This window comes from Crocodylus siamensis, chromosome 9 (genome assembly GCF_052110815.1).
Source record: "Crocodylus siamensis isolate JL-2025a chromosome 9, ASM5211081v1, whole genome shotgun sequence".
Lineage (NCBI taxonomy): Eukaryota > Metazoa > Chordata > Crocodylia > Crocodylidae > Crocodylus > Crocodylus siamensis.
In genome coordinates, this window is record NC_143403.1 from 48,809,170 (window position 1) to 48,825,361 (window position 16,192).

The following is a 16,192-nucleotide window of genomic DNA, read 5'->3' on the forward strand; positions in this document are numbered from 1 at the left end:
TTTAGGCCATTGACTACAATAAGCTCAGCATTGTGTTCCAGTGGCTGTTAATCTGGCCTTGCGTCTGTAACAAGGTTGACCAGAACACGATGCGTTTCACAGATGCAAACAAACATGTTTCTAGAATTTGTTGTCATTCTGCATCAGTGAAACAGAGACCCTGGGATGTTTAAATCGCCCACAAGAAAAAAGACAGAACCTTTGTTTTTACAAAATGGGACAGCTCCAACAGGAAAGAGTAACCGGATGTCCCAGTGGCTCCAGCTCTCAGAGGATCCCCGGGCTCCAGACTCCAGCAGGACAGACAGAGCTAGTATCTCCGAGGTCCCAGTGCGCACTCTGACCTTTGCCCAGGGTGTTCTGCTTTAGCCACGGGCCTAGGAGAGTTTCAGTTGGGATACTCAAGCACTTTCCAACTGAAAAAGTCCATTTCACTGAAAAATTCCTGGCAACCTGTCTAGTACTGCACGCCGTGAGGGCAAGCCCCTACTCCCAGCACAGCTTGCACACACAGGCTCCTGTTTACCATTTATTCGACTGCTTCTGTGTCTTTGGGGTCTAGTCAACAACGAACTAACATGTGGATGATCGGCACTGTCACTTCGGCACGCAATAACTGTGCACAGGAAGGGCTGCCTACTAGTCCCCGCTTTCACCTCAGGTTTGTCACTTCCCAGCGGCCTGTTTGGGGCTGAGGCCTTCCACGAGCGGCCTGCGCGCGCAGACCGCCCCTCCGAGCCCCCAGCCCCAAACCTTTGCGCGTGTTGCTGCAGGAGAGCCCGGCGAGGCGCGCCCGACCCAGCCGGAGCAACCGCCCACATATACACCCCGCCCCCGTGGGCGGGGCGGCCCCTTTATAGCGGCGCCGCTGAGCACCCCCCCCCGGCCCCTCCCCGTGGGCGGGGCGGCCCCTTTATAGCGGCGCCGCTGGGGGCGGGGCCCTCCTCGCAGCTCGGGCGCGGGGCGCGGGCGCGGGCGCGGGGCTGCCATGGACCTGCAGATCCTTGAGCACCGCGTGCGGGTGCTGAGCGTGGCCCGCCGCGGGCTCTGGCTCTACACGCACCCGCTGCTCAAGCTGCTCTTCCTGCCGCAGCGCAGCAGGTACCGGCGCCCGGGCCGCGCGGGGGGGAGCGGCCCCGGCTGCGTCGCCGTGGGCTCCGGGGTGACTCCGCGGAGGGCCCGGGGAGAAGGCCTTTGCTTTCCGTGGGGACGGGGGCCGCTGGCGAAGATGCCGTCCTTGCCTGCCGGCCTCGGGGTTGGTGTTTGCTCCGGAGACGGCCGCTTGGTCTTTTCCTTTTTTCCTGGCGAAGGAGCTGGCGCTCCCGACCCTGGAGAAGACTGATGTGAAGTGAGAGTTGCAGGAAGTGCCACCATAGTGGCTGCCGGGGTTTGGCGGCTGCCTGCCCTAGCGCTGTGCTGGTCAGGGCGGCGATCTCCTCCGAGCCCCTTGTCCCTGGGGGTCCCTCCGACCCTCCGACCTGCTCATGTGGTGGTGCCGGGCGGCTGCTGTGTGCTCCGCCTGCTGATTCCCTGCCTTGCATCAGGCTCCCTGGTGATTCAGCAGCTGGAGGATTTTCCTTGTTGCCATTTGCTGGCAAAATGTAAGTCTGTCTGATTGGTGTTTGGGAGTGAAATTGCCCCCAGGCCCAGACTCCTGGCTCTGTTTATGGGAGCCTGTTTATGTGCTACTGCTTGCTCTGTGTTGGGTCTAGAGAAGCGCACTTCTAAATTCATGGGTCCTCTTTAAAACTGTTCCTCTGACTGTAACAACCCTTACCCAACTCCTTCCAGCTGCCCGGAGGGTGTCTGCAGGGCATCTTATTTAAAATTGGTTCTTGTCACACTTCAAAGTCTTTGTGTAGACAGAAGAGAAAGTGTTTATAAAGCCATACTGCAGCTAAAGTTGGATTGTATCTTTACAATCCAAACTAACAGCACTGTAGGGATGCTTTCAGCTTGTGGAGAAGGGGAGTGAGGTCCTGTCTGTTTAAAAAGAAAAGTTGTGCTCACCCCACCCCATCTTGTTAAATGCTCAAGAACAGCAGTGTTCCTCATACTCATGGACCACCACAGTGTTTCATAAGTGTCATCTGCTGTATATGTGGCTTTAGTTCCATTTTTAGAAAGAAATGGGGAGGGAAACTGCTTTAGGAGGCAGGAAAGATCCTTACCTCTCCACACATAATAGGAATTGCTTTTGCCTCTGACTAATGAACAGTTCTGTAGTACTGACTCATGTGCATCACCTGTATTTGCTTTGGTAGGTGCAAGTTCTTTAGCTTGACTGAGACTCCTGAGGACTACACCATCATGCTAGATGAAGAAGGCTTTAAAGGTACAGCATGAGGACTTCTGCACATCAAAGTTGCAGTTTATGGTGATGGTGTATTTTATTTCACTGCCGTATAACTACTGTTCCCATTAAAATACCCATTGTATATCTCTGCTGCAGTGAAAACCCTGCAAGTGTTTGTATGGGGTTGTTTTCCCTTCCCTCTTCCAGAGTCTCAATACCATCATTAGTTGTATGGCCTTTTCTTTTATGTCCTCTTGTCACAGCACATGCAGGGCTATATGAATAACCTGTAAGTCCTCTGACCTATTTTTTTGTTGTGGATGCTTATGTAGAGCTGTATTGCATGTTTTGTAGCTGACTGAACATGTTAATGAGGGCTCCTCTGGTATTAGCTTATTGTATGTGAGATGCTTGCAAATATTTAAAAAAGGAAACTACGTGCATCAACCAGCTGTAGAAGGTGCTTAGTGCTTCTCAACCTAATACTTGTTAAGGAGGTTTCTGTACATTAGTAAACTCTTCAGAGCATGTGGCAATGTCCAGACTTAGAGTTATATGTCCCTGAAGAGGAGCTACTAGCTTACACTGCTGGTAAAGTTAACATCACAACAGAACATTACTGGTTTTCTTCTGGAAGTCAAATGGGTACTATTGGTGTAGTCCTGCCAAGTTTGTCATAAGCAAGGTATGACACCTTCAGACTCTTCATAGGTAATCCAGTAAGTGGTAAAACATGTATGGAAAGGCCTCAGGAGACTTTGCTATAGCACTGGGGTCAGCAACTCATTTAGGCAGAGTGGCAAAAGCAGCCCATCCTTGACTTGTAAGATGTCGGCATGCCAGGGGCCAGATGGTGGGGCAGCTGTAAGGGGCCTGATCCTTGTTTTGGCAGTGCAGCTTGGCCCCTTCTCTACTATCCGCCCTGAGGCATGTGTGTCAAGCAGAATGCCTTTGCATGCCACACTCTGGCATGTGTGCGGGGGTTGCAAACCCCTGCTCTAGCAGCTGCTGGTAGTTTTTTTTTTTTTTTTTTGCCAAGACCTGTTAAAAATGCCAGTCTGTCAGCGTGCCTAATGCAGCTGAAGAAGTGCTGGGAAATAAATGCTGAAGCTTCTCTAAAACTGGCAGGCCTGAGGGGCTGGGGGCTGGGAGAAAGGGGGTAGTAGAGGAAGGAGAAGGATAAGCAGCCTGTGGGGAAGGTTCTTTGCAGAAGCTCTATGGTGGAGTAGAGAGATGGTAGCCTAGCTACCATAGTATGGTCTCTTTTTATGCTAATATGATTCTTAATTCTGTCCAAAAAGATGTGCTATCCTTGACATGTCTTGGAATGATATTCCTGAGCCTGTCTCTCTTCCCCCAAGTGCTTCTGCTTACACACATGTAGCCTGGATATGTGGTAGGAATGCAGCTTAAGGGGCACTTTCTCCATGGTATTTCTTCAGACCAGCATCTGGGATGATGCAGGGATGGCTTCAGTACCCTATTTCCAGGTTTGGCATGAGTGGGTAGGAGTGAGTGTGCATGGGAGTTTCCCTCCAAGTCACTGGAGACCCACATAGACATGCCCAGAGTAACTAGTAAATTCTCTACCTCTTACTCTTGCTTAAAGTAATATAAATGATGATGTGTGAATCTCTAGCTATGGATACCATTCAGTACTAGGCTGTCATCACTGTCACAGCAAACCAGGGAGGGCCTGCTGCCATGCAGGAAAAAGAACCTGGCTGATGCTCAATGCCCATGATTATATGGTGTTCTTCAGTACTTGGCACAGGTGTGATGTTGTCCCAGGACACACTGATAGTATAGCTTGGGAGAAACTGGGGGTCCAGGAACCTGTTGTTTTTTATACTCGTCATGTGGGTAGCTAACCAGTTATACTAGCCGAAAAGACTCAGTGAAAACTACCAAAATGGTTTCCCTCCTCTCCCAAACAAAAACAACTGTAGGTTGGGTGATATGTTCCTATGCATAGACTTGTACTACTCACTGGAGGCTTGTCAGGTGAGGGGAAGGGACCCTGTAACTGCAACTGTGTGTCTTTTATGTGTGCTTTATGTAACTGCATCCAGTGACATGGGTGATGCTGGGGAAGGTGAAGCTGAAATAAACCTTGGTGTTGTAGCTTTCTCTGGTGTGCAACATACACATATCAGAGGCCTGGCTTGCTGGACCTGTCAGAGGCTGGGGTAGATCTCTTTGTAAACTGGATGTGTTTGAGTTCCTACACCTGTGCCTTCCTGTTGCAGGACAGCACAGGCTGGCATGGAATGAAATGAATCTTTTTGGATCTAGCCCAGAAAATGTTGCTGACCTGGATGCTTGGCTCAGGTTTCCTACTTCTTCCCAGCTGCAGCACATGGGTGTGTCGCACTTGGTGCTGCAGGCTAGACTGGGTCTGATGGCTTTGCCAGTTGGCAGCAGTTGACACTGGTTCACATAGCATAAATCTGCTACTCGGTGTTCATACTTGAGCTACTAACCTGTTACAAACTCCCCTGACCTGTTGAGGCTGGTCTGGGATCTGTCACTTTGGTGCATGGGGTAGTGTGTTGTTCAACAGAATTTTACCTTGGAAGCTAAAGTTGCTATGATGCAAAGAGCTTTAAGGTCAGGCCTCTGTCAGTCTTAGTGTAACAGCTTCTCTAAAGCTGTTTGTTTTAATGCTTCTGTATGCAAAAAACCCAGGGTGGGGAGGAAGAATGTAGAGCAGTGAATTTGAGAGGAGTGTTACAGACCCTGCTGGATTACTCTTTCTATTCCAAGCTGTAATTTCCAAGTGGGCTGTAGGCTTGGGGCCAGGAGCTGCACCAGCCTTTTCCCAGCAGGGATCCTAGGCTGGGCTTGGGATGGGCTTAACTGTGTGGGGCAGGTGATGGGAGGGTGACTATGGGGGACCTGTGGGGAATTTTAGGTCAGCTATGGCCCCCCAAGCCCTCCCTAGTGCCACCCCTGTCCAGGGCATGCCACTCTGTTGCCTTTTCCTCAAGCTCTGTGCTGGCCCCGCATGATGTGAGATGCATGTAGTCTTGTAGCAGACGGGAGTGCCCCAAGCAGGGGTGGTACTGGGGGGTTTGAGGGGCTATAGCCACCCCTCTGAGCTACTGCCACCTGCCCTGAGCCCAGCCCTGGCCCAGCTCCCCTGCCAGGAAGAGGCTGGCACAGCCCCTGACCCCAAGCCTGCGGTAGGCAGCCTGCTCTCTCCCTGCACACAAATTTGGGGAGGTACATGCCCCCCATGTTTTCCCCTGGGGATGCACGCAGCAGTGGGGAGCCACCCACCTGCACCCCCTGGATGAACTGCCCACAGCTCCATCCCACTCTTGGCCCTGGGTTCTCATTCACCACTGTGGCTGGGCAGCGTCTGACCTTGCCCCTGTCCCACTCTCCTTCACTGTGGGGGCCTTGATCTGCCACCCCATGCCTCCTTCCTGGCCCCCTCCTCCCCCACAGACTTACCGGCAGGATGCTGCTCTCTAAGTTGCCCAGCTGCATTCCTGGCCGTGTGTACGCATGTGGCTGTGCACATGCACATGGCATTTATCGGTGACATGATCAGCTACACAGGCCAAAAAAAGCTGATGGTGCATAGTTTTCCCTTTATATTGGTCACATATAAGATCAGAACCAATATCAGCACACCTCTAGTCTGGCCCCAGCATGGATACTTGGACTTCAGGAAGGCCTTTGATACGGTATCCCACCCCATACTGGTGAACAAGTTAAGGGGCTGTGACTTGGATGACTGCACAGTCCGGTGGGTGGAGAATTGGCTGGAGGGTCGCACCCAGAGAGTCGTGGTGGATGGGTCGGTTTCGACTGGGAAGGGTGTGGGCAGTGGGGTCCCGCAGGGCTCGGTCCTTGGACCGATACTCTTTAATGTCTTCATCAGTGACTTGGATGAGGGAGTGAAATGTACTCTGTCCAAGTTTGCAGATGACACTAAGCTATGGGGTGAAGTGGACGCGCCGGAGGGCAGGGAGCAGCTGCAAGCAGACCTGGACAGGTTAGACAAGTGGGCAGAAAACAACAGAATGCAGTTCAACAAGGAGAAATGCAAAGTGCTGCATCTAGGGAGGAAAAATGTCCAGCACACCTACAGCCTAGGAAATGACCTGCTGGGTGGCACGGAAGTGGAAAGGGATCTTGGAGTCCTAGTGGACTCCAAAATGAACATGAGTCGGCAGTGTGACGAAACCATCAGAAAAGCCAATGGCACTTTATCGTGCATCAGCAGATGCATGACAAATAGGTCCAAGGAGGTGATACTTCCCCTCTATCGGGCGCTGGTCAGACCGCAGCTGGAGTACTGCGTGCCATTCTGGGCGCCGCACTTTACGAAGGATGCGGATAATCTGGAGAGGGTCCAGAGAAGGGCCACTCGTATGGTTAAGGGCCTGCAGGCCAAGCCCTACGAGGAGAGACTAGAGAAACTGGACCTTTTCAGCCTCTGCAAGAGAAGGTTGAGAGGCGACCTGGTGGCTGCCTATAAGTTCATCGGGGGGCACAGAAGGGAATTGGTGAGTATTTATTCACCAAGGCCCCCCCGGGGGTTACAAGAAATAATGGCCACAAGCTAGAAGAGAGCAGATTTAGATTGGATATTAGGAGAACTTCTTCACAGTTTGAGTGGCCAAGGTCTGGAACAGGCTCCCAAGGGAGGTGGTGCTCTCCCCTACCCTGGGGGTCTTCAAGCGAAGGCTAGATGTGTATCTAGCTGGGGTAATGTAGGCCCAGCACTCTTTCCTGCTTATGCAGGGGGTCGGACTCGATGATCTATTGAGGTCCCTTCCGACCCTAGCATCTATGAATCTATGGGTTCTGGCAAACCTCCACCCCTTTACTGCTGACACTGCCAAAGCCACTGGCCTGTGCCGGACTGGTGCTGGGATGTTTTGGCCTGTAGCTTGGAAAGGTAGCTGGTTTCTGTGCTAGAGAGTAAGGCAGGTTGTATCCAAGGCAGGTTGGAAGAACAGAATGGCCAAACCTTTGCAACCAACATTAAGTTGCAGATGTTTGACTCTGAGTGCTGGAGTAAAGACTTTCTACACTTGTGATAAAGGAGTGACTCCCTTAGCTGGTGGTAGGGAGAAGTGTGGTCTGGATGCGATTCACACAGCTGGTTTGGATGTATAACTCACCCTGGCAGTGTGTCGCTGTTAGCTGAGAAAGCTAATAAGAGTCCACAGCCAGCCTCCTTACCTATAAGCAGTAGCTAGGAAGTCAGCTACCCTGGTTGTTACCTGGTTCAGAAAAAGATAACATCAAAGATTGCTATTCATTCACATCTTCCTACACAGCTAGTGTTAAATTCAAGGGAACATTACAAATGAGAAATTATGGTAAGTTTTTAAATACCAGCTCTTACCACTAGACAAATAAAAAATAATTTCTATATATGATTAAAGAGATTAGCAAGGAGGCTATAAACAAAGAGTCAAGAATATCTCTGTGTAAGGTTAATAATGCCTGGCTCATGCCACTTGTCCTGGTTCATTTACTGTCCTTCTTTTCTCCTCTAGCCCTAAGTTTCTAACTTGGAAACCAACCTTCTCCATTGAGATTCTTTTCTGCAGGAGCTGAGTCCTGTGAGAAAAGGGCCAAACAGTTTGAGAGACCTACATAGCTGTGGATTAATTAGGTCTCCTTCAGAGCTAGATGGCTGCCTCTGAGGCTTTCTTGTACACGAGCAACTTAAATGACAAGTGGGGTAGTTTGGGAAAGCATTGATAAACCTGTGATTAATTGATTATAGGACACCACTTATCTGTTGGCTTTGGAGAGTGAAGACCATTATCATTCCTGTGTTGGCAAGAATCTTTCACCCTCAACAAAGGAAGATACAAGTCCCCCAATTCCAATATACGGCAGTGTTCAGCACTCAAGTTCTGACATGGCTTTAGCAACTTGTGTCACTACTGAATCTCAAAGTAACTGTGGGAACATGATTACATTCAAGAACCAGGTTTTCAGTAGCAGAAATTATATTTGATATGTTGTAGACCCTCCAGCAAAGGGAGAAGGTAACAACCTAGTAATTGGAGTTGTGTCACTTAGAAGGCAGGATAGAAAAACCCCAATCCATGAACAGCACATGTCCCTGGTGGCTGGGGGTGGGGGCATGGCTATGCTGGTGGTAAATGTGGAGCTCCTGCAGATGCCGCCAGCAAGAAGGAGGGGTAGGTGGTGAGCGCTGTCCAGGGGTTGGCAACCACTTGTAGGTGGTGGTGGCCAGTGGCGATCATGGACCACCTGCAGATGCCTCCAGCGGTGTTGGTGGCAGGGTGGTGAGTTGCAACTGCCTGCAGGCACTGCCAACAGTGTTAGCAGCACCATTTTGCAAGGGATGCATCGCCATGCTCGGGGTGCACCTGTATGTACTACCTGCACATTGCCTCTGTCCTGATCTCTAGCCAAGTGTGCTTCCTCTCACTGATGTATGACATCCCAGCCCCCTGACTCAGCCTTCTAATCATGGTTGTCTCATGGCATCTTCCCTGTGGGTTTCCCCCCACAATCCCTAGTGATGACCTGTCTTGGTGTTTGCTGTGATAGAGAAGGTGTGCATAGATAAGAATTGTAGCTAAGGATCCTTTCTGATTCTTAGCCAGACAGTTACAGGGCTATTAGCTTCAACCATAGAGTAAGATCTGGGGGCAGACACTGAAGGAAAGGGCAGTTAAACCCAAGCTGCATTGTATGCCACTTACAATCACCTTCTGATTAAAGGTATGGAAGAAAACTGGGTCAGATGAAGTTAATAGTCTTCTATGATGAGACAAAAGTAATGCAGCGAACTTGAATCTAGACAAATTAACCAAACTTTCGATACCATGCTTCATGGTGGGGAGAATTGGCCAAACTTCAGAGGACTGGGATTAAATTGGATAAAGATCAAAGGAGTGGTCTGGGGAGTGGTTACAGAGGGCTCCATCTTGATCTAACCTGTTCCAATATGTTTATCAAACACCTTGGTACCAAGGACTTCTCTGTAAGCAGAGGGTACGTGGACTGGAGACTTCCGAGGAAATGATGGATCTGTGTATTGATCACAGGGGCTGTCCCTAAACTGCTTTATTTAAACTCTGCATGTTCCTGTGCCGAGCCCATCATATGCCCAGAAGAGGCAGTATGTTAGTTGGACCTGGCTTGTCCAACATCTGTATAGATCAGTTGCTTTAATGGGACTTTTTGGGTGCTTTTATTTAATAGCATGGGAGTTTTCAACCTTTTTGTAACAAGTGTACCTTCTGTCTTGGTTTCAGCTCATGTACCCCTTTATTTTTTCTGGTCTTTAAGGGGTGGGGCAGATCAAGACCCCTGCAGAGAGGGAGGGAGGGAGTGGGGCTGGGGCAGGGGCAGGTGCTGCACAGGCAGGGCAGAGTGAGTGATAGGACCATGAGCAGCTCATCTGGGGGATGCAGGCCTTGGGGTCGGCTCATGTTGCTGCATGCACCCTGGCAGAGCATGGTGGGGCGTGTGCATCTCTGAATATATGGGCAGGGCAAGGGTTAGCTGGGGTGATGCCAAGCTTTTCCCAGTGGGGGCTGCACTTGGGGCTGGTGGCATGGCACCTGGAGAGAGCTATGGGAGGTGCTGCAGCCATTTCAGAATTCACTGTAGTGCTCCCCCTCTCAGTGCTGCCACTGGCTGCCCCAACCAAAGCCTGGCCCAACACCCCTGCTGGGAACAGCCTGGCATTGCCCTGGCCCCAGCTTGCAGCAGCACATGCCCCACCCCAATGCCCTTCTAGGGGTACATGTAGCAGTGGGAGCTGCCCCATGTCCTTCATGAGCACAGCTCAGTCTTGTGCCCCTCCCCAGGTGGGCAGCCTCAGCCCCAGTCCCACTCCCTTCCTTCTGCACTGCTGGGGCCTTGATCTACCCCCCCCCCCCACCCCACCATGCCCCTTCCCATATAATAAAAGACTTACCAGCCAGACCTGGCTCGTCTCCGTGCTGCCGGACAGTGCTCCTGGCTGCCTGTATATTCTGCTGCAGCTGCATGCATGCACACAGCATTTATCAGCCGCATTATTGGCCACATCAGTTCTGTGTACCCCCTACAACCTTTTTAAGTATGTCTAGGGCTATGCATAGCCCCGGTTGATAACCACTGTAATAGCTGATTTCAATCAACTTTAGATAAGTGCCAAAAAGCCCTGCTGAAGCATACTGTCTATACAGATGCTGCAGAGCTAGGCTGAAGTAATGTGCTGTTGCTTATGGTAAAATGTGGCTTGTTTTTGTTTGTTTTTTATAGTTTGCAAGTAGCCAGGATGACTGAACTTGCAGTGGAACACAGCTATGGGAAAGGCTAGAGCACTGTTTGAGTATCACTGTAATACACCCTATCTTTTTGGACTCAAGGCACTTCTCACTGAACTTGAGGCAACCCTTCATAACTTTTGAGAACTGAGTGGCACAGAGTTCAAAAACTAACTTCTATATTGCAGTGCTTGCCCCCTTGCTGAGGGTCTGAGTTGGGCAGGTAGGGCGCATCTGGTGTGAAGCAGGGGATGGACCCACAAGCAGTTTATCTGGGGAGCACATAGCCTCAAAGGGCATGGCGGGGGGGATGTGACTCTGGATCTGCCTGTGGGGCAGGGTGGGCTGGGGCTGAGGTGGTGCTAGTGCTGGGAACAATGCCACGGGAGGGGGGAGGTGTAGCCCCCTCAACCACTGTTTCTAGCCCCAGTGCTGCCTGCCCCAAGTGCAGGCATGTGACAGGCCTGGCAGGAACAGTCCAACGTAGCATTCCAGCCCATAGCTGCAGCCCACCCTCCTGTGTACCCACCAGCCCCTGCCCCCCAGCCCTCGGGAGGGGCCAGACTGTGCTGGGCTGTTCTCTCGGGCCTGTCCCATGCTGGTGTTGGGGGCAAGGGAGGGCAGGTGGGCTGCAGCTGCGGGCTGGAACGCTGCTCCTGACTGCTCCCCCCCCACCCCCCCCATGGCCTCACTCCGAGTGCTGCTGCTGCTGCCACAGCAGTCCAGCAAGGAAGAGCTGGCACTGCCCTGGCCCCAGCCTGCGGCCCATCCTGCCCCATTGGCAGATCCAGGGGCACGTGCCTCCCTGTGCCCCTCTGGGCTGCATGCCCCCCATCCCTGCGTGCCTCCCTCCCGATAAGCTGCTTGCAGCTCCATCCCCCACCCCGTACCAGCTGTGTGGTGCCTACCCTTGCCTCATTCCCTACCTCAGAGCTGCTGTAGCTGCTAGTGCTGCCCCATGTTGGGGGGGGGGGGCGGGAATGTGTCCTCCCAATCTGCACAGCGGAGGCAGCTGCTGCTGTTGTGGGCTGGGCTTTGTGCCCCAAGCCTCACTGCATATGCCCCCTGGCTCCCCTACTGACTGACCTGCCGGGTGGGGGAGTGCCCGCATGCATGCAGGTGCTCAGCCTCCCCAGCCCAAGGTCAACTTCAAGAGGATCCACCGGTCGATCGAAATCAGTGGTGACCACTGATGCATGCAGTAGAGACAGGGATGTACCAAAGCCTTGTGCAGTGGTATCAGTAAGACCTCGTTTGGAATACAATGTACACTGACACAAGATCTAACAACTGCAGATTGGTTATGGATACATTTTAGGTTGGAAACAGAAGATTTCCAATGAGCAGAGGAGAGAAGTTCTGAAGCTGTCTTCCAAGTATTCAATGGCTGTCCAACATCTCGGCAGATGAAAGGAGATGTGACAAAGTCAGTCAGTCAGTGGTGTTCGGCTTTGGTGTGAGAGAAGCCTTGTCACGGTGGCTGCAGGTCTGCTCATCAGATGGAGGTTGAAGTGCACTGTTTCCTGGCTTGCCTGCAGGCCTTGGCCTGGGCTCTCTGCAGTGACTGCGTCAGCTTTGGCCTGGCTTCTCCAGACGGAGTGATTGTGGGCAGGGTTTTCCCAGTTGTAAGTGGGAATGCTGAATTTCTTGATCATGCGTGACCGTGTCACTATATTGTAGCTTTGGCCTTCCTCTGCGATGCAGGTGGTTCTCAAGTTGTCCACAGAGCACAGCCTTCAGCAGATGATCTTGAAGCCTGTACTCTGTGTTCCCCCCAGCCAGTGAAGCCTTTGAGCATCCGGAGTAGTCTGGATCCACTGTAGGCCAGTTCTCTCAAGGATCTCTCCATTGTTGATCCCAAGCCAATAGTTTTCTTCCGAGACAGTGAAGGTGGAAGCTGTTTAATCTCTGCTCCTGCTTGGCATACCTAGTAGTAAGGCAAGGAACCTGAATTACTTTAAGCTTGAACAGGACTAGTTCATGGTAGGGAGAACAGTGGGCGTACCACTGGTAAGCTGCTTTGGTGGGGAGGAGGGTCGCTAGGGAGTTGAACCAAAAGACCATGTGTCATCTTGTTTTTGGCAGCCCTCAAACTCCCAGATGAGGGCTTTTACAAATGGCTTTGACAATTTAGCTGTTTCCTCCTGACTTTTCTGCAGAGATCATTTTGGCTTGCCCCTAGTTGATTGAAGAAGGTGGGGGTGAGGTGGAGGTCACAACATCTGCTGGCAAAATCTAGTTGAGACCAGAAGTGACGAGGATCTGTTTGTGGCTTGGGAAAAGGGGGGAGCTACAGCACGGAGTGAGCAGGAAGGAAGCAACAGGGATGCCTGGCTGATGCCAACAAATGCAGCTTTTGCGTAATGAGTTCCTGGATCCTGTCCGGGGTGGACTTGGCTGAATGCTCCAAACTGATTAGAGCCGCTCATCCATTCATATCCACCTTGCTCAGGGCTGAGCCTTGCTTAATTTGGATATACCCTCTCGTTTGGAGAGGGGACCAAGTGGGAGTGGGCACTTTACCTTTGATGTATTCAAATTCCCCAGGAAGGTTGTTGGGCCTTGCTGCTCTGTCCCAAGCCTGCTTAAGTCTCCTGCGGTGCCGGACACTGCCTCAGGCTGGCAACTGCCACTGAGCTGAACATTCAGGACTGGAAGGGTGGCAGGATCTCCTAGTTCAGCAGTTCTCAACTGTTAGGCTTGAGGCACCTTGTGAAAAATGCGAGTTCTAGTTTTCACTTTTTTTTTTTTTTGGTGTGTGTGTGTGGTAAAAACAAACAAACAAAAAAAGCAACTCTTTTGTTGCAAAAAAAACTTGTAAAGACCACAGAATGTTTCTAGCACTGTGAATTTCTATCTGAAATCACTAGGTTTAGTCTGTGAATCATGTTTATGTACCTAACAGCGTGATACCTTGCAGCACCCTTGAACACCTTGTCACCCTGATTTAAGAGTTGCTGACCTAGTCTGATATTGTGTAAATTGCTGGTCACTAAGCTTTGCTCACTCGCCCTTAGAGCCGGTTAACTGAGAGAAACATTTGTGCTCTAGAGCAGGGGCAGGCAATTACTTCAGGTAGAGGACTGCTTACCCAGTTTTGGCAAGCTGTCCAGGGCCTCATGGGAGGCCCCACCCCTTGACAGACTCCCTGCCGCTTGGTCACCATCTTGCAACTGATGGGGCCCAGAGCAGGGCACCGCCTGGCAGGGGTCTGTGGAGCCGAGCTGGGCTGCACCAGCAGGGAGAGTGGGGACCTGGCCTGGCTCCATAGAGCCCCTGCCAGCTGGGACCCCGTGCTCCTGCTGGTGTTGGCCCTGGGACACTGGTGCAGACCCTGTGCTCCCATGCGCACTTACTCCCAGTCCCCCCCCAGCCACATGGTACAGGCAGGGGGCAGCGCACGGCCCCAACCCCCTGCTCACCAGCAGGGAAGGAGCTGGTGCAGAGTGGGGAAAAGCGGCCCTTTGTCCGCACCATGGCTGGTGCTCCCTGCTCCAGGTGCTCGCAGCCCGCATGGGGCTGCCTGTGCCTGCTCGGGACAGCCCCATGCGAGCTGTGAGCAGCTGTAGCGTGGGGTGCTGGCTACAAAGTGGGAGAGGGGCCACATTTCCCTGCACTCTGCACCAGCTCCTTCTCTGCCCCCCGCTTCCCCGCACCTGAGCTTCCTGTGCTGGGGCACCCACCTGGTCCCAGGCCAGAAGGTCCTGCTGGGGCTTCCAGCTGGGGGGGGGTGGTGCGGTGGGCCCTGCTGTTGCAGGAATCAACTGGTCTTCCCCTGGGTCCTGCTGCCCCTGTGTCCTGCTACTTTTGACAGGAACCAAGACAGAAAAAAAATTTTGAAAATTTAAAATTGAGGGGCCCCGCAGGCTGGATAGAATGGCCTTGCAGGTCAGATCTGGCTCGCAGGCTGCATTTTGCCCACCCGTGCTATAGAGACTAAACTGTTTTGCAGAGACCCGGGGTGTTACTGGGCTCAGACAATAGGTAGGGACAGGGATTTGGTTAGTGCCTGTAAGTGTCCCATGCAGCAGAGGACTGTGAAAGGCATTGTGGTCCTTAGCGCTCTCACTTGGAGGACATTCCTTCCTGGTTCCAAACATTAGTCTGCCACTTCAGAAGAGGTCTTGGCTAAACAAAAAAAAAAAAAATGTTTTAAATTGCTTACCTACACAGCCATGTGAGGGAACCACCTACATGAGTGGCAAAACTTCTGTGTGGAAAACACCCATAGTTTATTCCTAAGATGCCCTTCACCTTGGCATTGACACTCTATCAGAAATGCTGTTGTGCTCGCTGCCCAGAGTGTTAAGTTACAGGCAGTATTTAACAGTCAGACTAGTCATTGGATGTTATAGATGTGTCACAGATGAGTGAACGTGGCTGTTTGACTTGACAGCAGATTGGTTAAGGACAGAACTATAAACTACTGACATGTACTACCACATCTGTATGGAAGTTCTGACCAAATTTAAAGCGTCCTAAAGTCAGAATGAAATGCTTGTTAGAGCTCTGTTAGCTACATTAGACCCAAGATTTTGCTGTATTATTCTGAGTCCATATTAAAAGAATGTCGCAATTGAACTTAATTTTGTGACATCCCAAAACCATGGGAGGCTGAACCAATAGAGGACAAAAAAGGATTTCCCTGGATAACCAACTACTAACCAGTGGCACTTGGTCTCTGAGCCTGTGCCTTAAGGTTTTATGCTCTGAAAACACCAACAGCACCCTGTGTCTTAGTTCTGGCGAGTGGAAGCAAGGCGAGGAAGGTATCTTGTCCAGTATGGCACTCTGTCCTGATTGGTCTGTAAACTTCCTGTGTGATCTTTTCTCAACAGGCATAAGAGAGAGAGAAAGTTGTGTGTGATGGGGAATTGATGTTTCAAGATGAGAGAGTGCCTGGTTTGTTAAGGTAATGTCTTTTACTGGATCAGCTCTGTTGTTGAGAGAGATGTTAGACTTGGACCAACTCTATAGTTGGATGAGAAGGTATAGGAAGTATTTAACAGCTCATGCTGTGATGTGTTGCTGCAAAGGTCAATAAATAATCTGACCACTGTATTGTAAGTTTAACTTTGTTTAGGACAATGATTGTAAACCAGAAAGATGATGCGCTATGGGGTACCTTGATCCTTTTAAGTGTCCTGTGGGGTGCCATGCAGTGTTAGCACTTGGGTGTACAAACATGATTCACAAGACCAAATTCAGAGGCTTCAACTAAGAATCCGTATCATTAAAAACATTCTGACCTATTTTGATCTTTCTGAATTCTTTGCAACAGAAGAATTGTTCTATTTTTCTGTACTAACACCTCCCCCCCCCCCCCCCCCCCCCCAAAAAAAAAAAAAAAAACTGAGCTGGTATGTTGCTAGGAATGCCTGGAGTCTCATACAACCTAGTCTCAAGGTTGAAAGCCACTGGTTTAGGGGGTTGGTCCTGAAGAATCTCCAAATGTATCCTCTTGGAGATGCAGCCAGCTTTCCCAATGCATGAGACTATAGGCTTTTATTTTCCCATCTGAAAAACAAAACTATGCCTTTATTGGAATGGGGGCTTTGAATCCTGGGGGAGGAATCTCTCTCGGGGGTCAAGTCGGTCAGCTCTTGCAAACAGCCTCTGGGTTTGGTCA

The 16,192-nt window shown here is 51.1% G+C and overlaps 1 protein-coding gene across 2 annotated transcripts in view; it reads left to right on the forward strand.

Moving 5' to 3' along the window:
• The first annotated feature begins 924 nt into the window (after positions 1-924).
• CASTOR1 (cytosolic arginine sensor for mTORC1 subunit 1) overlaps positions 925-16,192 on the forward strand; it is a 28,742-nt gene continuing 13,474 nt past the window's right edge. Inside the window, exons 1-2 of one of the 2 annotated variants that reach the window (XM_090061962.1) lie at positions 925-1,101; positions 2,265-2,335. In XM_090061962.1, the coding sequence (XP_089918088.1) occupies positions 989-1,101; positions 2,265-2,335 (184 nt within the window). In that variant the 5' untranslated portion in view covers positions 925-988. Of the gene's footprint in view, positions 1,102-1,145; positions 1,602-2,264; positions 2,336-16,192 lie in introns of those variants that run through there. The other variant, XM_090061963.1, reaches the window with a different exon arrangement.